General features: G+C 40.3%; 3 protein-coding genes across 33 annotated transcripts in view; 1 reads left to right on the forward strand and 2 right to left on the reverse strand.

Moving 5' to 3' along the window:
- The first annotated feature begins 1,424 nt into the window (after positions 1 to 1,424).
- zgc:91910 (Zinc finger protein 706-like) lies at positions 1,425 to 6,042 on the forward strand. The gene is made up of 4 exons (XM_047605969.1): positions 1,425 to 1,519; positions 3,005 to 3,155; positions 4,712 to 4,827; positions 5,384 to 6,042. Exons 2-3 carry the CDS (start codon positions 3,021 to 3,023, stop codon positions 4,805 to 4,807), a joined length of 231 nt encoding a protein of 76 aa, XP_047461925.1. The 5' UTR covers positions 1,425 to 1,519; positions 3,005 to 3,020; the 3' UTR covers positions 4,808 to 4,827; positions 5,384 to 6,042.
- Positions 6,043 to 6,712: 670 nt separating this feature from the next.
- Positions 6,713 to 16,988, reverse strand: bmp8a (bone morphogenetic protein 8a). 3 transcript variants are annotated; one of them, XM_047605966.1, is made up of 8 exons: positions 16,394 to 16,988; positions 15,275 to 15,827; positions 11,720 to 11,912; positions 10,430 to 10,578; positions 10,170 to 10,349; positions 9,477 to 9,556; positions 8,866 to 8,976; positions 6,713 to 7,450 (listed from the first exon to the last, which is right to left on the reverse strand). In XM_047605966.1, exons 2-8 carry the CDS (start codon positions 15,792 to 15,794, stop codon positions 7,301 to 7,303), a joined length of 1,383 nt encoding a protein of 460 aa, XP_047461922.1. In that variant the 5' UTR covers positions 15,795 to 15,827; positions 16,394 to 16,988; the 3' UTR covers positions 6,713 to 7,300. The 3 variants fall into 3 exon arrangements, with proteins under 3 accessions (XP_047461922.1, XP_047461924.1, XP_047461923.1); XM_047605968.1 differs by lacking the exon at positions 16,394 to 16,988 and adding an exon at positions 16,122 to 16,362; XM_047605967.1 differs by lacking the exon at positions 16,394 to 16,988 and having other exon boundaries at positions 15,275 to 16,103.
- Positions 16,989 to 21,064: 4,076 nt separating this feature from the next.
- Positions 21,065 to 24,730, reverse strand: part of macf1a (microtubule actin crosslinking factor 1a) — a 228,628-nt gene continuing 224,962 nt past the window's right edge. For all 29 annotated transcript variants that reach the window (XM_047605949.1, XM_047605955.1, XM_047605948.1 and 26 more), the window contains 2 exons: positions 23,587 to 23,695; positions 21,065 to 23,426 (listed from right to left, as the gene is read on the reverse strand). In XM_047605949.1, coding sequence (XP_047461905.1) covers positions 23,179 to 23,426; positions 23,587 to 23,695 — 357 coding nt within the window. In that variant the 3' untranslated portion in view covers positions 21,065 to 23,178. The remainder of the gene's footprint in view (positions 23,427 to 23,586; positions 23,696 to 24,730) is intronic.

Here is a 24,730-nt window from a genome sequence, read left to right on the forward strand (position 1 = left end):
GAGACCGAACTATCTTCTTCCCGTGGTGCATCCTGTTTCCACGTGTTCCTCTGATAAACGAAGCACCCAAACCATCCACAAGATGCAAAAGAAAACATGTGTCCATTATTTCATTGTTGCAACTCTGCAGAAAAGCTTGTTTGCTGTCATCGTGATCTATAGCAGAAGTCTTCAATGTCTTTTAGGACAAGGACGCCCAAAGATTAAGTAGGGACCCTCCACATCCTATACATGTTCTATGTTAAACTCGGCCTGGTGCTGTTTATGAATATACATTATTATAATTATTTTGCATTCAATATTCAAATAATACACAGGTCTAAATGTTTGTTTTTTTAATATTATTATTGTTATTGTTATTTCAAACATGTGCAACAGTATGGGGACGTGCTGGAAAATTTCTAATGCACAAAACATTTTGTGATCAGCCCCAAATCGCAAACTTTTTCATCAGGCTCGTCTGTTGCTGATGCATCCAAACCTTATTATTGTTTTTATTTTATTTATTTATTTTTTTAAAACTATGTTTAGTTCATTTTGATGAGGCAAAAGTCTGATTTTGGACACTTGCTCACTTGTGGTTGAATCATTTTACTAGAAGCCGGAAAAAATTAAGTTAAATCGTGAGAATTTCTTGCCAGTTAATTAGATACACTAGTGAAAAGGAATATTTTAACAGTTGTGCATTTTTTTTTGTCTCCAGTAGTTGTAAATAACGATGAACTGTGTTTTCGTTGCTGTGCCAGTGAACTCTGTGTTGTACCGATACATGCCCCGATTATTTTGACATTTTAGTCAGGTTGAATTCAGTCCAGTTGAACAGCGCATCAAACTACATCCTGTAAAAATGATGAATCATCTCGTTCAGGCGTGTCAAACTCATTTTAGTTCAGAGGCCACATTCAGTCCAATTAGATCTCAATGTGGACGGACCAGAGAGATAACAGCATAATATCGTGTAAATAATGATAATTCCCTTATATTTAATAAACTATCCTCAAAAAATGATCTTTCTTAAGAAAAAATAAATGCAATTTGTGCACATTGCTGTTTAGTCCTGGTGTTGTGTTCTGTCCACTTTTTTTCTAAAGCAGTGGATAAATTAGAGGTAGCAGCTATTCATATATTTCATTGAAAACTTGCAGTCTTCTGGGTAATTTTTGCACTTTGCAAATTCATGCTGAGGAACTAGACCCTCTGGTGGGAAACTTTATATGTTTGACACCTGAGATCTAGTTGAATTACCACCAGCTACAAAGATGACACTTAGTGCAGAACTATTCTATTAGAATGGATTCATTTTCACTTGTGAATCTTATTCTATTTTATTTTTATTTTTTGTTGTTACAGCATCTTTTCTAATCTTCAGGTGTAGTTCTGCTCCAGTCCTGTGGTTCCGCTCCAGTCCTGCTGGGGGCGCTGCTCGCCTCCGCGTCTTGTTTCAACACCTTCTTAGTTTCCCGTAACGTTCAAAGAGGAAAAACGACAAAGAAGCGAAGACAAGAGTCACATCTCGAAGGTAAAATCTGCCTCAAAATCAAGCATTTCTTACAGTTAAACAGCTGTAAATTATTTAGTTTTTACATAAAACTGATTTATATCCTGCAGTGTTTCCCTTTCCTATATTGACTTTGTATTATTTGTATTATTAGTACCGTTCAGTGAAATGCTATTGTAGCTTCCCCGGCTAACTAAGCTAAGAGAGTGAGGAAAGGCCTCCCCCTTTAATTTATCAAAGTCAACATTTTTTATTGATAAACGATGTCAAATAAGCAGCGACTGTAATTGACGTGTTATTCGGTTACAGTTCAATAAATGGACGAGTTAAGGGGATTCGCGGTGTTTTGGTGTGGTCGTCGGTGGCTAACTGTTAGCTAGCATTGTTGATTAAATGGTTTCAAAACCATTTAGAAATTTGGTTTTAAGAGTATTTTTTTACACAGTTATCTTATTTTCTATTCTGTTTGTGGTGTAGTTAACATTGAGCATATTACAGATAGGGGTGAGCTAATGTTTAGCATTGGTACTTATTGGTATCGAGACTGATTTGTAATGCAAATAAACGACACTGTCAACTTAAACAACAGTGCCATCATAAACTCTACCTTCAAGAAAAATGTTTGTTCATTTTTTCAGTTTGGAGGCTGCAGTGAAAGCATCAGATAGTCTATTTAGTCCAGTTCATGTTGTTAAAACGTCACATAACATCTGGTAAATCAACTGGACCATCATGTTGGAGGATGTTAAATGAGATCAGATTAAAAAGTGTTTCTTGACTGAAATGTTAAAATAATAATGAGCCTTGGTACAACATGATACAGTTTTAATGTTTCTACAAACCTCAGCCTCCACCAGGTCTTTATTTGGTTCGTGACTGTCATATGAGAATGAATTTGTTTTTGCTCGTGTACCTAATGATCTGGCAAGTGTAATTTAGTTCTAGCTGTGGTGGAGTAACAGATGTCTATGTGGGTTTTGTATCATACTACTGTAAATAGTAGGAGAGGTTTGGTCACTGTGTGCAGTGATGGTTTGGTCATATTTTGGGGACGTTGTGGTTGTGTCACTGTAACGTTGCAAGAAAGAGCCAATAATTACACTGACATTACTCTATAGCTTTTATTATAGTTATAGAGAGAGAGTTTGTGGCTATATGAAGGGAAACTGCTGCAGTTTTTCCTTTTTCTTTCTTTCTCTCTGGGTGTAAATAGTGGTTTTCTTTACAACTTTTGCTTAAAAATTTTAAAAATGAAAAGAAGTTTACTCATGAGCCAACTCAAATGTGATGAAGGCAGAGAGACATTTTACTGTGACAGTCTAATTTACCTCGTCTTGATAAGTGGACTGCTTTTGAATGCAATGTGCACTGTGCCTTAATGGTTCATTGTGGCTTTATTAGTTAAAGACAGATCCGTTTCTGTCATTGTGTGAGAAAACTAAAGCGATGCTCAGTGGTTATGGCGTTAAAAGCAGTAAAGTTGACGTGTTGTCTTTCCTCCTGCAGGTCGAAGCTGAGGGCCATGGCTCGTGGGCAGCAGAAGATTCAGTCCCAGCAGAAGAACGCCAAGAAGGCAGCGGAGAAGAAGAAATCTCAGGGCGCCGACCAGAAGACTGCAGCCAAGGCAGCGCTGGTCCACACCTGCCCCGTCTGCCGGGTCAGTATCAGACACTAACACCAGAGTCCTCTCTGAGAAAGGGGGATACTAACTCTTACTACAGTGCTCTGACGTGGTCTTCTGAGAGCTGGTTCCACGTTAGATCCAGCTCCTGGTTGACAGACAGGTTTGAATCTGGAAGTTTGAATATAATTGCGCGTTATCTTGGAAAAACCCAATGTGATAGGCCTGCTATAAGCTGAGCCGTTTATTTTGTGCTTTAATGTTTGCTAGGTAACGTTTCTGGAGGTCTTGAGAAAACGGAGGAAATGAACTCATTATCACAGGAAAACTGAGGAAATAATAATATGGTCACTCAGGGCTTCCGTACATAAGTTATCAAATCTATTTTCTTTTAATGTTTATTAGCAAAAAAGAATGACAGAGTTGCAGACGAAGCAAGTAACTTCTCATTTATACAAAGCATCACTTGTTGTAATTAGTTATGACTTATTAATGCTGATTGTGTAACAGCCACACTGAAGCTTGTGTCAGACTCTAGACAACCACTAGTGAGGGATGTTTTTGTTATTTGAGAGCATGCAGCTCTTATTTGGGTGAATATTAGTAAAGACATCATGAGTCTGTCTGTGAAGCTGGAGCGGTTCTTAAATCCTCTCCATCTGCACTGATGGTTTCCACATCTCTGAGAGAGTTTGTCTTGTATGACTATGACAACATGAGCCTCATAGTTGTAAATCAGAATCTTTTATTGTCGAGATTAAATAGTTCAGACGTGTCAAACATACGAACCGTGATGGAAATGTCAAAAAAGACATTTTTTCCAATAAATTGTCACAGATTCCTAATTTGTAAACTAGGAATCAGGCTGTTTTATTATTATTAAAATAACACAGAGAGTTGAGAGAACTAAACAGCAGATGGCAGCAATGTGTCGAAATTTCACTTTTTTTTATTTGGAAAGACAAATTTCCATCACAAACCTTAATTATTTATTCATTGAAGAACATTGGTTTTACATCCAGTAATCAATTTGGTCCAGATCTTATAATTCATTTGTTTTTCAGCTTTGAGGGAACATGAATGTCTTGGATAATTTCTTCAAAGCAGAGTGATTCTACTTTTAACAGCACAGTTATTTATTTTTTAAAAGAAATTTCAGGTTGTGTGTTTTGTAAAAGGATAGTTCATTAAATGATGTTATTCATAGGTTATTTATTATGTTACTGGTCTGGTTAAATATGTGACCCCTGAAATAGTTTAACTTTTTAAGTGTGAAAACAAAATCCAATTTAATGTCTTCTGTAGCTCAGCCCACTTCACATTTTAGCTACAAGTTGTAAAAGTCTTTATTTGTGGATTAATGTGTTGTTCTTCATTTGTTAATTTACTAGTTTGTTCTGTTGATGTTTGGCCACAATTATCAGAAACATTTAAGTATTTATGTTGAGCCGTTTCCTGAATTTAGTGCATTATTATCTGTTAATTATGATGTGACACTGAGAGATCTCATCTCGTCATCAGTTTTTTTTGTTGTTGTTGTTGAAGATGAAAAATCAACTCATCATCTGATTTATTTGTTCTTATTCTTTCAGACTCAGATGCCGGACCCCAAAACCTTCAAGCAGCACTTTGAGAGCAAACACCCCAAGTCCCCGATGCCTCCTGAGCTGGCAGACGTCCAGGCGTAAAGGGCTTCACCTCAGCATGGGTGAGTGGTGCTAAGCTGTGTTTGTTTGTTTTTTTAACTTTTATTAACCGTGGACATTTGTGTTCAACTAATATTCACTGTAAATACAGTTTGTCTCCATCATAAACCTTTTAATATTACCTCCTAATAACCATGTAAACACTTTGTGTGAACATCAGGTGATGAGTTTATTTATGTGAGGAAGGACAGAGGAGAAATGCTAAAATATCGTCCATGTCGTCACATGTTCTAGCAACTAGCAAATAATAGTTAACCTCTTATCATTCCAGCATTTGTGCAAAAAAAAACTCGTATTTAGGACGTAGCTAAAGTAAATTTAATGCTGTTCTTGAACATTTCGGAGCTCATTCATGTTTTTCATTTCTTTTGAAAACCAAGACTCTGACGTTTCTGTCACAAAAGTCAGAATCACTCTTGGGTTTTATTAATTATGAGATTTACTCAAATGCAGCTTGCGTACAGCAGAGCTCTGCTTGTCGCACACGTAACCCAGCTGAATGTTAAAGAAACAACTGAATCACTCACCTGACTAATTAAAACCTGTCGCTGCCTCCAGACACACGACGACCACGGACTAACGTTGAATCACTGAAGGAGACTGAAGACGTGCACTGGGACCCGACAGCGGGTTGGGATCAGATGTTTGTGTAGGAGGAGTCGGTGATGAGGGGGCAGACGTACACCAGCAGCCCACTTTTATATTTATTGTGTACAACTACCTTATTATTCCAGACGGAGGAGGGAGGAGGGGGCACATTCCTAATGAGCAGAACCAGCAAGAAAACGCCTGCGAAAACTTCTAATAATAATAGTTTTGAAACACAGGAAGAGACGACACTTTCACTAAAAGGTTTCCTCGCTCTGTGGAGGAGACACGGCTTCGTCCTCCTCCTCCTCAGAAAACACCTCACAGCACCACAACAGTACCTCACAGCGTCGTCCTCCGATCCGACCACGGCAATAACTCCCAATCCTTTGTTTTTGTAAAATTGCTTTAACAAACGTTCACACTTTCAGTTGTAGTTTTAAAGAAACTGTAAGTAGCCCCTGGAGAGAGAGAGTTTAAATCATGTAGTTGAAGAAATGACTGAGTCCTTATTTTTTTTTCGGTTCTTATTTTTCACAAGCAGGCACAAAAAACTTTAACCGATTTGCTTTCACTGTACTATTTTTTTTTTACCCTTTTCAATAAATTGAACGATGTATTTAATGTGACCGGTTGTCTGTTGTGTTTCTGTTAAACTTGATGAATTAGCCATAACATTATGACCTCTTACATGGGATTTCTCAGGTAGAAAGTGAATATTTTGGCCGGTAAAACGCACAAACAGAAGGATATAATGAGTAGTACAGATACTTAACCCTCCTCAGATTTACTACCATCTGGATATTTTTTTGCTGTGAAGATTTACAGATGGTGCAAAATGCATCATGAGAATATAAATGACTGCGACTAAAAAGAAAAATTCCTGCAGAAATTCATACCACAAGGTGAAATACAGTCAGAATGATGGAAAAAATGTACAAACATAAGGGTTAAATATTAGGGACCAAACTCAATTCTGACACGTACACAGGATTCAAACTTTTCTCCTTAAAGGCCTAAAGTAAGAAACTAGAAATCTGAGATTACAAAAGAACAAAAAATAAAATTTGGTCCAAGTTTGATTATTAGACAAAATTTCCTTCCCTGAAGAATCATAAAGACTCGTCTTATCTCACTTGTATTCTCATAAATCACTATTTATTCAGTCCACACAATATTTATGTTAATGTAGTTCCAATCAGACTATTTTTTTTTTTATAAAAGCCTTGAGTGAACTAAGTGAAATTGTCTTTAGAGGCTGGAATGAAGCTGGACAAAACCCACGCAGACACAGAGACATCGATATAAAATCAATAATCAGCCAATTATTAAATTTACTTGATGCAAACGTGTTGAAATGACATGTGTTTTATTTACAGTCTGTCTCAAACTATAGATAATATCAGCTCTTTAATAAACGAATACAGCTCAATCATCTCTTCATATAGATTTGGTTTCGTGTTCGTCGGTTAATTAAAAACTAATCAGGCATCACTGATGGATCCACTTCCATCTAACATCATCTGCCTTCACCTCGACGGACGTGTTGGATAAATATATTTGAGCTTTTATTAGATTCAAGTAAATAAGTCCTGTAAAAAATATCTGTAACCACCAACTGATGCACACACGTCTGTGCATTTACGTTAGTTATTAGTTAGATTTAACACTCAGCTGTTGGAGTCCTAGAAAATACTTCAATCTAAAAATAAAGCATCTGAATTAAAGAGTTAATTTGGAGCCAGTGAACTTTAAAAACTGGTCTCCAGTCCAGATGTGGATCCTAAGTCAGCCCTCAAACGCACGACAGAGCTGCTTACGTCAGATCTGGGGTTCAGGGTTCACGTCTGGAATAAATAAAACCACCGTCCACGTACGCTTGTCGCCTCATAGGCAGCCGCACGTCTTCACCACCATGTTCCGGTGCTTTTTCAGGATCACGTTGTTGTTGTCGTCGTAGAACAGGACGGAGATGGGGCTCAGCTTGGTGGGGGCGCAGCAGGCTTTAGGAACCTCGTCAGGCTTCAGGAGATGGACCTGAAGACACAAGATCAACAAACCATTCAGCTCTTTTAATAGGATAAAGCAGAGATAAGAAATAAGAGGTTTTTATTGTCACTGTCTGGTCAAAAACAACAAAATAGAAACTAAAGCAGCATAAAGATTAAAAAAAAATACAGAAATACAATAAAAATACACGTTAGCACGGAAGTTAATGTCGTTACGATGAAGGAATAAAAGCAGCATTTAAAACAGAACAATTAAAACTGAAAATGCATCGTTAATAATCGATAAGTGATTAAAATCAGCTGAGATGGAAAATGAATTCCCGTTTTAAACAGCAGAGGGCGTAATCTAGTTCTAAGTTCACTTGTTTATTTTGGTTGTTTGAGTGTATGTGTGTCTCTGACCTAAAAGGGGTTTGTTCACAGGGTGGGAAGAGACTAGAGGATAAACTGATGTGTAGCTGTGAAATGTATTATTGTTTTTAGCCTTTATTTAATCAGGTCACTCCCAAAACAATGACCTCTTTTCCCAGAGAAGCTCGGCCAAGACAGTCGTAACGTTTAAGAACAGACAGCAACTCACACAACACAAATAAAATAGATGGAAGATAAAAACAACAGGAGTAAGACTCAGGATTTACATTAAAATAAGTATGAAATTTATCTGCTTGAAGGTTTTTTCTCACACGGGTTTTCAAAGATCCACGGGTCATCACTTCCTTTATCTTTTAAATGTTCCAACAATAATAATAATGTTGCATAATTATACGCATGTACAATTGTTTGATAAATGTTTTACCACCGAACTAAACCTGTTCAATAAACAAAGTTGTAAAAAACAAAAAGAAATCTTATTAAACTGCTTATTTAATTTTTGTTCTGAATTTGATTTAAATCTGGAACTTAATAATAAATTCCAGATGTGAGCCGGGTTAAAGGAAGCTGGGTTTTTTTTTAATGTGTTTATTTTACTCAGATTAGATAAATTTTATTGTCTGTCACAACTGACAGAAATTCAACTTTGACAGACTCATAAAAACATTTAAAAGACTTTAAAGATTATAAAAAATACCAATAATCAGACAGTCTCCAACAAAAAGGAGGAAGTTCACAGCAGCTTGTGTCTGTGTCTGTTTGTTCAGGTTGGTTAATGTGAAGGAGATGAAAAAGTTTTCTACTTGTTGCACTTTTATTATTTTAAATATTTGGTGTTGTTTTGCAAACTATACATCAACTAAGAGACGTTTCTAAAAATAATGATAAAAAAAGGTTGATCCACGTTAACTATAACTCACAGAACAAACCGACAGCAGAGCACAGATATAAACACCGACCTGTTGCACGAGGCTGGAGAAACAGAGACGCTCCTGAGTAAATAAGAAGCTGCACTATCAAACATTACGACTACGTATCCGGAGCAGAGCGAGGTCTGAGCCGTGAACTCACCACTTGCTGGATGAGGGCGTGGTTGGTGGCGTTCATGCACGAGCCCAGAGGATAGAAACACTCTCCGTCGCAGTAATACGCAGAGTATCCGGTGGGAGCCAGGACCCAGTCCTGATAATAAAAATAATAATAATTATTATTATTATCTAGAAAGAATCGGTTCATCTCTGAGCCGCAGGAACCAGCACAGCAGCCACAAATAAGACTCTTAATGAGACAGTGTCTCATCTGCTCCAGATGTTTCTTCATTCGGTCGCTCCAGATGTTGTAAATATAACCACACTGATGAATGAGGGCTTTGAATTGGTTTGCAGCAACTTTACTGTGTACATGTGCTTCTAAACCTTTATTATAGGATGCAACACACACACACACACACACACACACACACACACACACACACACACACACACACACACACACACACACACACACTCTGATTGTTCACATTCTCTACTAATCTAAACTTTAAGGAATTTGAAGGAAATCTGATAAAAATGCACCGTAACTTTGAGGTATTTGTGCAAAACTTTACACAATTTGAACTAAACCACATAGTTTTTAGAGAAAGATTCGATAATAAAAACTTAAATGAACAGCTCAGAACTGACCTTCCATCCCAGATCGTTGAAGCTGACGTAGAGCTCGTGTTTCTTACACGGCTGACCACCGCTGTTGGCTGCAGCCCGACCTGAACGCAGAAAGGAAAACAAAGCAGAGATTCATTCTGATGAGAGTAAAATGATTCAGAGAAAGGAACCTTAACTAAACACAGCTTTCAGAAAATAACTTAACTTCATTTAACCTCTTATTATTCCAGTACTTTTTGTGAAAATAACTAAAAAGTGAATTGGATGCTGTTCGTGAACATGTTGGAGTCATTCATGGTCTCGGCCTCTTTTGAAAGACAAGACTCTGAAGTTTCTATCACAGAAGTCACAATCATGGTATTGTTCTTGAATAATCAGTTTGTTGAAAACGTGTTGGTTGAGTCTTATAATGACTTTTATCAATTAAATCAGAAGAAAATTATGTTTCTAATGACATATTACAGAGCTCATCACGCTACTTACTAACCTAACACATTAATGTTACTTTGAAAACAAGTTGATTTGCTTTAGTTTTGAAAATAATAATAATAATAATAAACTAATGCATTGGTTTTATATTGTGCTTTTCCATTTTTCGATGCTCTAACACTTCCAGTTGTTTGCATGTCCAAATTTACCAGATAATTAATTGTTAAAGTCCAGAATAAAAGATAACTGAGTCACGTGGAGGAGTGCGAGTGTCTGGAACCTAACTGTGGATGCTGGGGACCGGGAGGTCGTATTTGGGTTTCCTCTTGCGTGGATGAGGCTTGACAGCTCGCGGCGGCCGACACGGGACCTGACTCTCCCTGAAGAAAGTCACCATGAAGGGCTGTTTGGAGCGGGGGCCTCTGCGCCCCACCAGCCCGATCCAGCCTGCAGACAAGGAGCGGTCTGGAGGAGAAAAGATGAGTTTGCATCATGTATTAAAAAAAAATAGAAGACGTTAGTGAGCGTCAGAGCGGTGGCCCCACCCTCCTCCGTCTCCACGTAGAGGCGGATGCCCAGGTTGCTGCGAGGGTGGAGGAGCCAGTGGTTGGCTGCGGTGGTGACGTCGAAGGCCAACCAGCCCTCCTGCCCTGCAGGCACTGACTGCATGTCCAGCAGCACCAGCTCCGGCTCTCTGCAAACAACACACCAGTAACTTTAACAAGCATTTACACTTTATTTTTAGTAGCTCAGTTACACATAAACAAACCACTGGCAAAAAAGAAAAACAGGTGTAAGATAGATAAAAATTAAAAAAAACATGTAAGTAAATAAAATTAAACAATAGAAATAATATTGAAACTAATAAAATACAATAGCATAAGCAAAAAATAAATAAATAAATACAAATAGAATAATAATATAATAATATTGTAATGAATAAAATACAATAACACGAGTAAAATTAAATAAATACAAATTAATAAAAATAAATGGATCAAATTCAATAATAATAATTAAATAAAGTACAATAGTATAAGTAAAATGCAGGGAAGAAATAAAATATTAAAATATTATATTATCACCCTCAATGAAAGTAAAGTATCTAGACATAAATGGAAATTAGTTGCACCAGTTTTTGGTAAAGCAAGTTTCTGCTGAGTTTTTACCCACAGAGTTTCCTATTTAAGGAATTTGTGGAGAGGAATGTCAAGGCTGTTTAAATTAAATCCTCAATGCATTTATCTGAAGCAGTTAGGTTTTTATATCCTAAAGTCACCAGGAGGTCGAAGTTCAGACTCGATTTCAAACCAGCTCTTTGGGAGGATTCAGTGTTTCACTCAAGATCATTAAACTACATTAGACTTTAATAAAGAACCTGTTTAACACATGTTTTTTCCTGATTGTTATGAAAACATTTATAGTTTTATTTTGACACTCTGACCATTTCATTCTGATCATGAACAAAATTACAGTTCATCTTAAAACCTGCAGGTCTGTAGCTCAGTTTCATCTAGTTGTTGTTGACACATTTTAATCCTCATGGTGGCGCTAGAGGAGAAGCTGGATAAATTCTCTGCAGATCTTAAATTTTAAATGCTAAGATGCTCAAAGCTGGCGACATAAAAAGAGGAAACATAAACATTAAGACACTAAAGATTCTCCTCGTAAACACATCTACAGAATGACAATAAAAACTTCAGTGTTGAATCTGGAAAAAAGAAAAAGGCTTAAAGCTTCTTATAGATCAGGTCCTACAGTGGAAACATGGGGTCAAATCACAGATTTAGCTCCATGTGAAGTCAGTGTCAATGAAAGAGGACGTGAGAGGAAACCTGTGTCTGTTGTCTCGCTGGATCTCGTAGACAGAGATGTGTAACGTCCTGTTCGCCCTCTGGCCCAACGTCAGCGTCTTGTAGATGCGAAACTCGGCCGCCGTCACCGTCTCCCCCTGAGGGAGGGGGGTGAGGTCGAAACGAAACTCCTTCCAGTAGGGACGGGGCTGCAGGAGGTCGCGCTCCTGCTCCACTGCACAGACACACATAGTATATATTATCAGGACATGTGGACATGTGGACAACAAACACTAAACTACAACTTAATTTAACAGATCCAAAATAAAACAGATACTTTTCTGCTGGGGAAACTTTTAGTTTTGAAGCAAGAAAGTGAAAATGGAGGAGCAGCAGAGTGAAGGTGTAGAAGAGACTAAGAGACGAGAGAGAGCTGGGAAATGAGTCAGTGCAGAGGCCACAAAGGAAGAGAAAGAGGTGTCAACAAACTTTGAGTTAAAGTTGCAAAACCACAACTTAAAAGAAAAAAAAAAAAATCCAGTAAAAGCTGAACATGTAGAAGAGATAAGAAAATTAGACGGACAGGTTATTGTACAGAAATGAAATGATAAATAAGTAAAATACCTGAGATACACACCGATCAGCCACAACATAATGACCACTGACAGGAGAAGTAAATAACCTTTTACCTCCTGAGCCACAAACATATGTTCGGAATGCATCTTAATTTCTTTAAGATAAGATTAAGATCTTTGGGTACATGGGATTAGTAGGATCTAAGATGTATAAAAAATAAACATCATCTTTGAACTGGAAGTAGTTATTGAAAAAAAACAAAAAAAAAAGTTCAAAAGCAGAATTGGAAACGATGAAATCTCAATTTCCTCAAGCGAGTACCTGTGAGTTTGTTAAATGTTCATGTCATATCAAACTAGAAAAGTTAACAAGCATAAATTAACATGTGTATTGACCCTTCGCTTCCAGTACATAGCAGATAAAACTGTCTCCTTATGAGGACAACAGGTCTAAATGAAGCTGCTGCAAACCTTTAACATAATGTCCCCGTATGAGGACATTAAACCAATTCAGTGTTCTTCTGAGAAACTTTTGGACCTGGCATTCATTCATGTGGATGTTACTTAGACATGTACCACCCACCTAGACCAGACCAGACACACCTCACCCCCCATAGCAATGACACTGTTTGATGTCTGCAGTCATCTCCAGCAGGATGCAGACAAGATGCACACAAAAACACTTTAGGAATATCTAAAAAAAAAAACAAAAAAACACAAAGAACAGCACAAGGTGTTGCCCTGACCTCCAAATACACTCGATCCCAAACTGACCAAGTATCTGTGGGACCCAAAGACCTCCCCCCAACAACATCAGGCCCCCCTCAGAAGAAAGACCCGTGTCCATTCTCTGATGACTCACAACTGTTTTAGAGGCACAAGAGGAGACCCTACACAATATTTCTGGTCATAATGTTGTGGCTGATTGGTGTATGTAAGTATAGACAAGGATGCAGGATGAACACCCTGTGTTTGTGTGAGTGTGTGTGAGTGTGTGTGTGTGTGTGTGTGTTTGTGTGAGTGTGTGTGTGTGTGTGTGTGTGAGTTTGTGTCCTTGTGGAACCCTTCATGGACACGAAACAGCTCTGGTCACTGAGGTTTGGCGCACACACACTGAGTTCATGGTAAATAGAGATACTAAGGACAGGACACCCCTGATGGGCTGGGCGTGCTCATATCAGCACACACACTCACACACACACACACACACACACACACACAGTAATTAGAGACACTTAGTGCCCTGAACCGCAGCAGCTGCTCAGCACACACACCACTAATTGCAGCCCTGTCCGGTATTTTTAGTCGCTCCCTCCACAGCAGTATTTTCATCTCGCTTCGGACCGTTGGCTTTTTTCAGTGTGTGTCAGCGGGGCCTTTAATTCTAACCAGCTGTGTCTTCCCATTACATATGCGTAGGAACACACACCCTCGCCTGTTTGATTCAACTAGCATGAACTACTCACACTGATTTGATTTTGTTAGTGAAACAGAAACCTGAAGTTGACCAGGTTCCTAAAAAAAAAAAAAAAAAACCCACGAGAAAACCTGGCTTGATGATGATGATGTTGTTGTCGTTTTTGTCGCATGCGAGTCCTGTGGTGCTAGATGTGTGGTGCCTTTTTTCTGCCCTTTTATTTAGAGTTGATGAGGTTTTAATGGTTTTAGCGTGAAATAAAAAGCCTGGCCCTGTCGTGCGCTGTGGGTCACTCTTACGGGCGTGAGTCACGTATGTTTATCGCGGCCGTTTGGAGGACGAGATGCTGCGTCGACTGACCGACTTCAGGGCGCGAACCAAACCTACGATGTGAGTTCATTAAAGAATCCCGAGCACAGAGAGAGAGAGAGAAAGAGAGAGAGAGAGGAGAGGACGTTTCCCACAGTGAACTGATGCAGGAGGACGGAGGAAGGAAGCCATTGAGACGAGGATGTTTAATTTTCGTTCTCTGACAGATAGGCATCGCTCCGGCTGCTCTGTGGTTTTAATGGAAGCACAAACAGTCTAGGATGTAACCTGCAACTGTGTCTCTGCCATAGTATCTTAATTTTCACATTTAAGTTATTTTTTTTAGTCTGTAATCTGTGCATCTTGTTATAAGTAAAGAGACAGAGGCTAAGGCCTCAGTTTGTGAGGTACCCACTCAACCATTTGACCTACAGGGACGATCACATCCTGTATGTTTGATCGTTTGTCCACTAATCTATGAGAAAAGTGTAAAAAAATGTCCCTAGAAAGGTTCTAAAGTTCAACATGGTGACTTAAAGAAGCGAACTGTCTCAGATAAACATTTTTATTACTTCATAAATGATTGACTCTCTGCATGGAAGCGTTAATAAACAGTTTAATGTCTCTTTATATGATGGAGAAGAAGCAGAAAATGTTCTAAGCTGTAGAGGATCCTTCACACTCGTGTCGGTTTGGTAGCAGCAGAGTGAAGCTGCTGGATTTAAGAACCCTGGGCTAAAATAAAATTTAAAAAAAAAAACTCCCGGCATGTTTGATCCTCTGTGCGTGCGTCACAGCGTTAGTGGAACTTAAAACAAACTAAAAATGTTGGTGGCACTGACACATGTCACTGTTAGTGTCGTCGAGTTCACACACACACACACTAACACACACACACACACTAAAACACAAAAACACACACTGTAATTTCATCCTTCTGAGTTTACATTTTGCAGTGAAGCCACAAAGTCAAGAAACTGCTCTGTCATTCGAAACTGATGATAAAAATGTTCTCCAATTTAAGGACCAGTCTGAGATTTTTTTCTTTTGAGGGTTAAATAAATAATAATTAAAGCTAAACCATTGATCCTCACAACTGTGGGACAAAACTCAGAAAACACATTTTTCGTTTTAAATCTTCAGACTATTCCACTAAGTTAAAATAAACTTGCATGCTTTTACTTTGGTGAGATCTTTTCCCGTTTCCACTGTTCTCCTGCTCTGCATCACTTCCCGTCTGCTACGACGGATCAAAACCGTTAAAGCACCAGTTCGTGGACACCGTCGTGAACTCACCCAGGTTGACGAAGCCCATCACGGTGTCGGCCTCGCTGACCACCGTCCCCAGCGGAGGCGTGTGTGTGCTGAGGGTCGGCAGGGCCGCGTGGCCCCCCTGCACCGCGCCCCCGAACCTCGGCATGGCTGCTCCGTTGACGATTATCTCATTCCCTTCGTCCTCGCCGTCCACCGACATGGCGTGGTACAGGTCCAGCATGAAGAGCGGCGCGGAGGAGGGCGGCCGCAGGGGCGGGTGGGGTCTGGGTCGCCCCGGCAGGCCCAGGATCGTCAGGATCTCCTTCTGCATCTCCTTCTTCTCGCGCCCGCTGAGCCGCCGGAAGCTGGAGTGGACGACGGCCTCGGCCTGGTGGCTCCACAGGGAGAAGGAGAGCAGGAGCAGCAGGGGCAGGAGGAGCAGGGTCCTGGGGTGGAAGGTGGAGGTGGAGGTGGATCGCGTCCGCTGCTGGGAGACTCTGCCGCCGCTGCTCTTCATCTTGCTGCAAAAGCAGGGGAGGCTGCAGGAGGCGTCTGATGTCATCCCTGCACTTAACCCTGCTGTCGTCTTCTCTGCCTATAAATAAAAAGTTTTTACTCACAAATATTCTCCTTCACACTCTGCTCAACGCTTCAGGTTCACTTTCATCCAGTGCTACCGGTCTGACCACCAGTTTGTCCCCAGGCTGCTCCAGAGTCACCACAGACAAATACAGCGCTGATTTATGCCTGATGTGTTTAGAGCAGACTGGTCCTGAAAAAGGTTTGTGTTTACGGCTTTAAACTGCCTCTGTTTATCTCTCCCTCCCTCTGCTCCTTCCTCTCTCTCTCTCCCTCCTCTACCTCCTCTAAACTTGAAGGAAGAGCTCACCTCTCAGTCGTGCAGCAGAAGAAACAGAGATAATGAGAGTGAGAGCATAATTACAAACTCTTTTTGGCTGTGTTTTGTATATAGACAAACAATGCCCCTCTGGAAAATTGCTCCAGGCTTTGAAGTTGTAAACTCGGAGGCTGGAAAGCAATTTCAGTGATGAGCAGGTGCAAAAAAAAAAAAAAAAAAAAAGGAGTAGAACTTGAGAGCTGTGTCTTCAGGTTTGCTCCGAGTTTTTCATAACTTTCATGAAGAAATAAAAAAGTTCACACCTGCGGCGAGTCAACCAGAAACCTCACAGGAACCGTCAACTGCTGGAAGCTTTTATCCCATCATCTTTGAGCTCTTATTCATCCATTCAACCAGCTCCACACCCACACATCTTTGGGGTTCCAGATGTCTTTCTTAATCCAATGTTACAAAAAAAAAAAAACGGAAATTGTTTCCCAATTGTAAATCCTTGGACGAGATGATAGGTTTCTCCTTCAGTCTTCGGCTCCGCTCTGAACGTACGAAGCCTGAACATTTGTTCATAACCAGGAGGGAGTTTCCTCCCTGCCTCCGCCTCTCCTCCACTTTCAAGTCTTTAAACTCCACTGCCCTGCTTACATCTCATCACCGCACCTCCCAGTGGTCTCTTTGGGAGACCTCATCTCTCCTCCGCCCATCTATCTTTTCATCTTCTCATGACTGCTTCTTTTCATTGCCTCTCAGCGTTCGGTCTCTGGCAGTCGAGGACGTCGAGCGGCCGGACACACTCTAGAATTTCAATGTTTTGTATTTCTTCACAATAAAATAATAAATTGCTTTTTACTTTTAGCTGAGAGTGTCGCGCTTTTTCCTCTTTTTTCCGCCTTTATATTCCATCGCCTGCACCTCAACAAGATAATCTGCGATGTGCATAACTCTTCTACTTGTATTTCTTCACGACCATGAGAGCATATGGAAGAGGCCCACCTGTGAAAACAGGAAGTAAATATTTATTAGACGTGTCAAAAATATACATTGCCTAACTGGACTTGTAGAGTTTGCTGAGAAGACGTTTCTACACTCATCCGAATAGGTTCAATCCCATTCACACCTTGAGATTGGAGCCTCTGACTGATAATTGGTTGTTAGAGCATTATTCATAGGGATGAGGATGTGGACCAACAAACTCTACAAGTCCAGTTTCCTTTTTTAAAATGCCTTTAAATATACCATGGCCTGGATGACTGACAACCTTCACAGACATCGAAATATGAGCAAATAAATAAATGATGTTCTTAATGAAAGGTGGAGCGTAAAGATAAAATTGTAATATTCATTTCAGTCAGTTGGTAAAAACCCAAATGGTGTTTTGGGTGTACGCACATTAATTGTCCTGCTAGTTTTATAAAGCTATCAACTAGTGCATTTAATTTAATATTACATTTATGAGCATATTACTGATTAATCTTTCCCAAAAGTAAGAGTTCACCCTCGTAGTCGAAGTAGACACTTCCGGGCTACAAATCAAAGCTGCTCCAACTTTTTAAAAAGCTCCAGCGAAGCGTCAACTCATTATGTTTTTCTAATGAGTTCATTAAAAAACAAAACAAACAACAAAAAAACAACAACATCCAACATCAACTAAAACGTGAGAAACAGTTAAACCAGCGACTTGCCAACAATGCTAGCATTAGCTTTCCGAGCAATAGCTATCCGATTTACTATAGCACCACAACAGAAAGATTAATTTGACTTAACCACAAAAGACGACTGATGCCGTTAAAGTTATAACAATTTAACTTGACTTAAACATTAGTCAGATTAAATTGAGTAAAAACGCATTTGTGTTTGATAAAAACAGTGTTTCAGATAACACCATGGAACCGTAGGATCGTTAGCTGGACAGTAATGCTAACATAGTACGATAATTTAAACCACTGATTAAATGTAAATAAATAATTCTGCGCGCTATTAAATTAATAAAAAAATGTATTTCCACTTGATAAAAACGATGTTATATTTAATATGAAGCAGCACTCACATTAGCTAAATGTTTTTTATACTCAGTAAGCTAATGCTAAGGAAGTTAGCTTATTAATGCTACAGAAAGGTTCATTAGACGAAGCTTAAAAACAAAAGGACGCAATTAAAGTTAAAGGGTTATTTTTTCCCATGATTAAGACAACGTTTAATTTAATATTACCAAGGAGTTACATTAGGCCCCACTAGTTACCGGGGACACAGACGGCACCATCTTGTAAGTCTGGAGTTTGCGCAGTACGATCCGAGAATGGAGTGGAGCCAGTGGAGCCCGCGCAATCCACGCGCGCAATCGACGACCCGCCCACTTCCGTTTTCGTCATCAACTGTATAGTTCATTACCTGCACCACCTATTGATAAATGCTTGATTGTACATATTTATTTATTAATTTATACTCTCACGGTCCCGTGGGACTGATTCCAGGAGTGGTTGGCATCATAAAATAATGAACTAAAACAAAAGTTGGACACTTGAACATGTAAGGGATAATACCCAAGCACTCCTCGGCGACGAGACGTCTCGTCGGGCGGACACCTCGAAGGACATTATCCCGCTTATACCATCGTCACTTACGGAATAAATAAACATCAGGTCAATTATTAATACGTTAATGTTGTTTTTTTACCGTTTAAATCATAAGTCTTTCACAAGAAGCGGCTGAGCGGACTATTTATCTCTGTCGCATCTCCTTCTTTTCATATTCTCTTTGCTCTTTCTCTTCTGCCGCATCCCACTCTTCAAAATGATCAGATTCACCAAATAGGTTAAAGTTAGCTATAAAATCACTCATTTTTCTGTCAACTGCATTACCGTTGTGATAAATAAACTGTCGAATAACGTATGTTCTGTGTTTCTGTTGCCACGGTTACCAAAGCGCTAGAGCCAGCGCAATGATTTAGAACTGTCATCAGGTAATTTGACCGGAACGTCTTTCTGAGTGTCCATTATCCCTTTTTAATGTACACCCCGCAGCCAATCAGAATCGAGGATTCACCCGGACCATCGTATAAGCACTAGCATTGTATTAGCTACATAAAATGACAGAAACCATCATTAAAAAATAAATTTATATTACTGTGTTTTAGTTTGGCCCTCTTCCCATCCACTCGAATGGAGGAGGCGGAGCTTTGACTTAACTTTTGAGGAATTGTTCTTCATCCATCTATGCTTTTTAGTCAGAAAGCTAATGCTAAGGAAGTTAGCGTTGTAACGAAATACAAAATCGTATATGACCAAAATAAACACATAAAGGATGCTATTAAAATTTAAAAGGCTACTTCTACTTAATGAAGATAATGTTACATTCATTATTTTGTAGCAACAATAACATTAGCCAAAGCTTTTTACTCTTTAACTTAGCAATTACTACACATGAAAAATTACTATATAGAAACATCTAGAAGTGTGAGGTTAGGACCTACTAGTTATTTTTGTTTACATTAGCCTGCTAGCTTTTAATATTTCTTCACATTTAAACTGATATATTGCATACTGTACATCCTGCAAATGTCTGATTTATACTTTTACTACTCTTCGTACTTTGCAACACTCAAAATCTGACATCAAAATTTTTAGATGACACAAAATGTCTGCCTCGAGTCAACGTTGAACCTTTTTGTAGAACTGTGTACCGGGATTTCCTGTTGAGTTATTCATTAGTTCATGGAGTTACCCTGCAGCAGGGCCTAATGCAAACACACTCTGTGCATGTGTGAGAGTCTAAACCAGAAGGACTCGGAGGGAAGAAATGACTCAAATATAGTTGTGAGGTTGAGAACTGTGCCAGCTCGTGTTTGTGTACTCTTTTCTTCAAAGCGGCTTGGTACTTGCGGTCACTTTGAAAGGCCTGAATAACACTGACCAAACCAAAATGACCGCGGTTCATTTTGTCCTGGCCGAAAGGGCGAGTCCCAAATGCCAGGAATTAACGCTCTGCCCATTTTGTTTTTCTTTTCCCTGCACATCTGCAAGTTTACGAGGTTTTGTGTCTGGAGAGATAAAGGAGGGAGAGGACGCAGAGGAGGTGAAAGAGGAGAGAGGGAGTGAAGGGGAGCAGAGTGCCCTTGAAACCATACAAACCCAACAGAAATGAAAAATGGCATTCCTGAGAGGCAGAAGTGGTGGAAAAGAACGAGGACTGTCATCAAAGAGAGAAGTCTGGGATGACAGATGGGCTGAAGGGAGGACGGGCGTGGATGGATCGAGAGTGGACAGAAATGGAGTGAGTGAGTGTACACACAGCTGCAGAGGGTGGACTCAGACCTCATCATCTCCGGTGGAACCACCGAATAAACACGACAAAGTTATTTTCGACTCCTCCATCGCCGTCTCACACTCATGCAAATTAGGGCTGCGATCAAATACTGATCATCTGCATCAGGATCCAGACACCACCACCACCACCACACCAGCCTTTTCCTCTGTGTTTACCTTTTCTCTGTGCTCAGACGTGAAGCTCCAGTCGGGTGTGTCCTTATCTTGTACAGGACAATTACCTAGAAATGTCCGGTTCCTTCCCTCCAAGTCTGCTGTTAGGCATGAGTGAATAAACAAAGGCACAAGAACGCAAAAGAAAAAGGGGGAAGTTAAGCTCACATAGCTTTTTCCACGCACACACACAAAAAATGTTCTATTTAAAAAGACACATACAAGAAATTTGCAGCACTAAAAGAAATACTAAAAACTGTAGAAAATCAACCAGAAATCTGAATAAATCTGCAAATAAAAATAAGCTGAATATAAATTAAATGGATGCTATACTAGTTTCCACATTGCAAGATAAAAAAAATCCAGATATAAATAATGTCTATTAGCCACTAATCAATTAATCCATTACTTTTTCAATTATATCATCTATACTTACATATATAAAATGTTAATTGGAAATCAGTTAATTCACAGACGGAAAGTAAATCAAAGACCAGAGACAGATTTACTGCAAGCATATTTTTTAATACAAAAACAGAACAAAAAAATTGTTTATAATTTTAGTTTTTACTTTTACACAATTGTTGCCTCCTAGTAACAAGCGTCCATCCCTCCGTGTTCTCGTCGTCACGGTGATGAGAAGCACAGCATCAAAAAGGTGGCGGACGAGTCTTCTGCGCCCCCTCCCCCTCCCCAACCCTCCCACCCAATCAGAGAGAGACAAATAAATAAATAAAAATCACCTTAAGATGTCTTCTTTCTTACTGTAATTTCATAAACTTCATATCTCTTACACGGAGATAACACAGAGACAAACTCGGACCCCGCCAGCGACGGGACATTTGAAAAGAAAAGAAAAAAAAAAAAGCCTAGAAGAAGAGACGCTGGGGAGGGACAAGAGACAGGAAACCCTCTCTCATTGGTCCCCTCCACCCAGGTCCCCCTGTCATTCATATTTGTAGTTCTCTCTACACATGAAGGGCAAACCCCTTTGGTCATGGTCAGGAAACTGTCGTTATTAGCAATAAAGAAAACTGAAACAGACAAGGCTGCCACTGGAACCAGTGACCTAGTGAATAATGTTACAATGGAGGAGTAGAAACACACTTTACACACAAACCATGTCAAAAGAGCGAAGTGGACATGTTCTCAGTACAAAAAAAAAAAATAATAATAATAAAAATCACAATTTCTTTAACCATAATACTAAATCACTCTTTGCGAACGGTGATATGACATGAAACTGAAAAATAAATAGATCTTTCTTTCAAGCTAGATAACAACAGTACAGCTGGATTATAAATTAACCAGAAAACAAACGAGAAGGAAAAACAAAAGGACATTCGCAAATTAAAATTTTGCATACAGTGACTCAAGTCAATGACCTCTAGTTAATTCCTGTAACAAAGACACACATGGCGCGCGCACAAATACACACACACCCCTTCTTAACGTGTGTGTGTATATGTGTGTAGGTGTGAGAAGGTGTGTGTGTGTGTGTGTGCTGCTGGGTTGCTAAGGGCAACACAGTGTAGACGTTAAGGTGGAACTGCAGAGGGAAGAGACAATTAGTGCATGCTGGTTGTCGAACTCTGCGACCATTAACATCGGGTTAGGTTACACATGTCGCATATTGTCAGTAATGTGCTGTTAGTCGAGTGCGTCACCATAAAAATAGTTCGCATCTATTGCCAGTTTGTAATTTCTGTGTCGGGATTGTTACGTCGGCATGTGACAAAACCGCACCGCCCTTTGTTGAAATGCACACACGAGGCCGGCCTGGACGTTCCAGCGGTCGGGAGGAGTCTGCTCTGCGGTGTTTGAGTGTGTGAGTGTTTGCCCTCGGCTGCAGCAGCACCGCCACCGTGACCACCACCGATCCTCCGAGTCTGAGGTTTCGGCGCTTCCCACATGCGGTGTCCGTCTCTGCAGATCTGCTGAGGCGACTCTTTTCCTCGCCAACAAGTCCACGGGAAGCGACATGGCAGTCGTTGCATATTTCTTTTTTAACTCATCGTTGAGGCATCTGGCCCACAAGCCAAAATAATTACCCACAATTCTTTCTTTTTTCTTTTTTTTTTGTTTTTGTAGCCGTGGTGGTGGTGGTGGTGGAGGTGGTGGTGGCGTGTCCCACTCCCTGCACCGCCTCTGTGTTCAGATGTGTTTGTGTGTCAGTGTGGTACAAAGCGGTTTCAAGACTTCCTGTTTCTCTGATCACGACAGAAGTGTGTAACACAAAGTAAGGCAGCATCTCATCAGGTCGGTTTTGGTTCCACGCTGGTGGGGAACGTTTGAAAGAAGAAGCAGGACACTGGAAGGCAAACTAGGGGTCGCTTCTTAAAGGGGAAGAGTCGGCGTTGACCCCGCAGTAAGAACTCTTCTTCTTCTTCTTCCTCTTGTGCATGTTTCAGTCTTTTTAAGAGACTGGGGAAAGAGTGAGAAGGACTCATTCAACTTGTCCACCTCCTTCTTTCCCCCGTCATATGTCAGTCATAGTGCACTCATAGTAGACAAGCCCTATAGACGGATGCTGGTACACCCAAGATGGCCGACGACAGCGGCCCCGCCCTCTGCCAGAGTGGAGGAGTAATGGTGCTGCTCCGGTTCCTCTGAGGCGCCTATTTCTTTGCGGAGCCCGGGGTCTTGGGGCTGGGGGCCTTTTTCGAGATGGTGGGGATCTTGGAGGGTTTGGCCCCCCCGCCGGGTCGTCTCGGGGTGTCTGAGGTGTCGGAGCAGACGGAGCGGGCGTCCTGGAGCTCCGATGCGTCCGAGGCGTCGCTGCCACGGCGACTGCTGGCCCTGCTGCCGGCCCGGCTGCCGGCTCGGCTGGTCGGACCGCTGGCCGTGGACGCCCCTCGCTTCGGATCTGATGGAGAAAAAACAATTACAATGGGTCAAAAAGAGTTTTTAAGTGAAATATGAGGATGAACCTGGTATTTGCCATTAAATCTGGGTCCAACATCAGTCGTTTGTAATTAACCCCAGTTATCAAAGCCTCCGGGGTAGAAACGTCATGGTCGTCTCACCGGTCCGTGATGGTTTGCTGGTGTGCGTCGTCCCGCCGTTCTCTCCCGTCAGCGAGCCTCGGCTCGAGTGGAAGGTCGGCCTCTTCAGTTTGGACCCAGACGGCGCCCCCTGCAGGAGCACACGGGAGACATCAGCTAGGTGGACGACGTTAGATGATGCACTGAGATTTGAACTGATGCATAAACACTCACAAGCAGCACATGTAGAGCTACACAAACACATATTCAACAACACATGGATGCTAAACACACACAGATGCACAAATAGGTGCTAATTCTGAAAGCTACTGACCCAAAAACGCTGAAATACAGCAACTGGACTTGTGGACTGGACTTCAAGAAAATCCAAAGTCCAGTTGCTTTTCTTTAGTGTTTTTGAACGTACCCTGACCTGGATGACTGAGAACCTTCACAGAGATTATGTGTTTCATTAACTTTCTCGTATGATTATATTAAACCATAAATCTGAGGCGGCTACTGTTTATTTTCATGATTATTACTTGACTTGAATTGAATTGTTACTTGATTATTTGTGCTCTAAAATAAAGATAAATGCTCATTATAAACCTATAAATCTCTTTTAAATATGTTCACTTTACTCTCATATAAGCAGCTAAGAAGCTTTATCACTGCATGCACAGCTTTATCAAATAAATTATCAATTAAAGCGGCTTCAATTGATAATTTGATAATAAAACAAATTCCTCATATTAAAAAAAAGTGTCTGAATTGAAATTAACTCTGATCTGTTCCTTAAATACGTCACTAATAGACAGTTTATTACATGTTTTTCCTAATTTAAACCAAACTGAACTTAAAAACGATGTTTAAACTTCTAAGAAAACTATGCAATTAATACATATAAATGTTTTTTATAGACAATAATTGTCCAAAAACATAGTCTATCTATCTATCTATCTATCTATCTATCTATCTATCTATCTATCTATCTATCTATCATGTTTGTTCTTTGAGCTAAAACTCAAACATGAAAACAAACTTTTTCACACTGACAACCTTCGTACGTGGCCGGACACCCAGGATTGTGTGTTAGTGCATTAGCGCGACCAGTGGGACGGGGTTCGGGTGGGGCAGGGAGGTGGGTGGGTGGGTGGGTTGATTGGGTGGGTGGGTGGGTGGGTGG

This window comes from Mugil cephalus, chromosome 14 (assembly GCF_022458985.1).
Source record: "Mugil cephalus isolate CIBA_MC_2020 chromosome 14, CIBA_Mcephalus_1.1, whole genome shotgun sequence".
Classification (NCBI taxonomy): domain Eukaryota; kingdom Metazoa; phylum Chordata; class Actinopteri; order Mugiliformes; family Mugilidae; genus Mugil; species Mugil cephalus.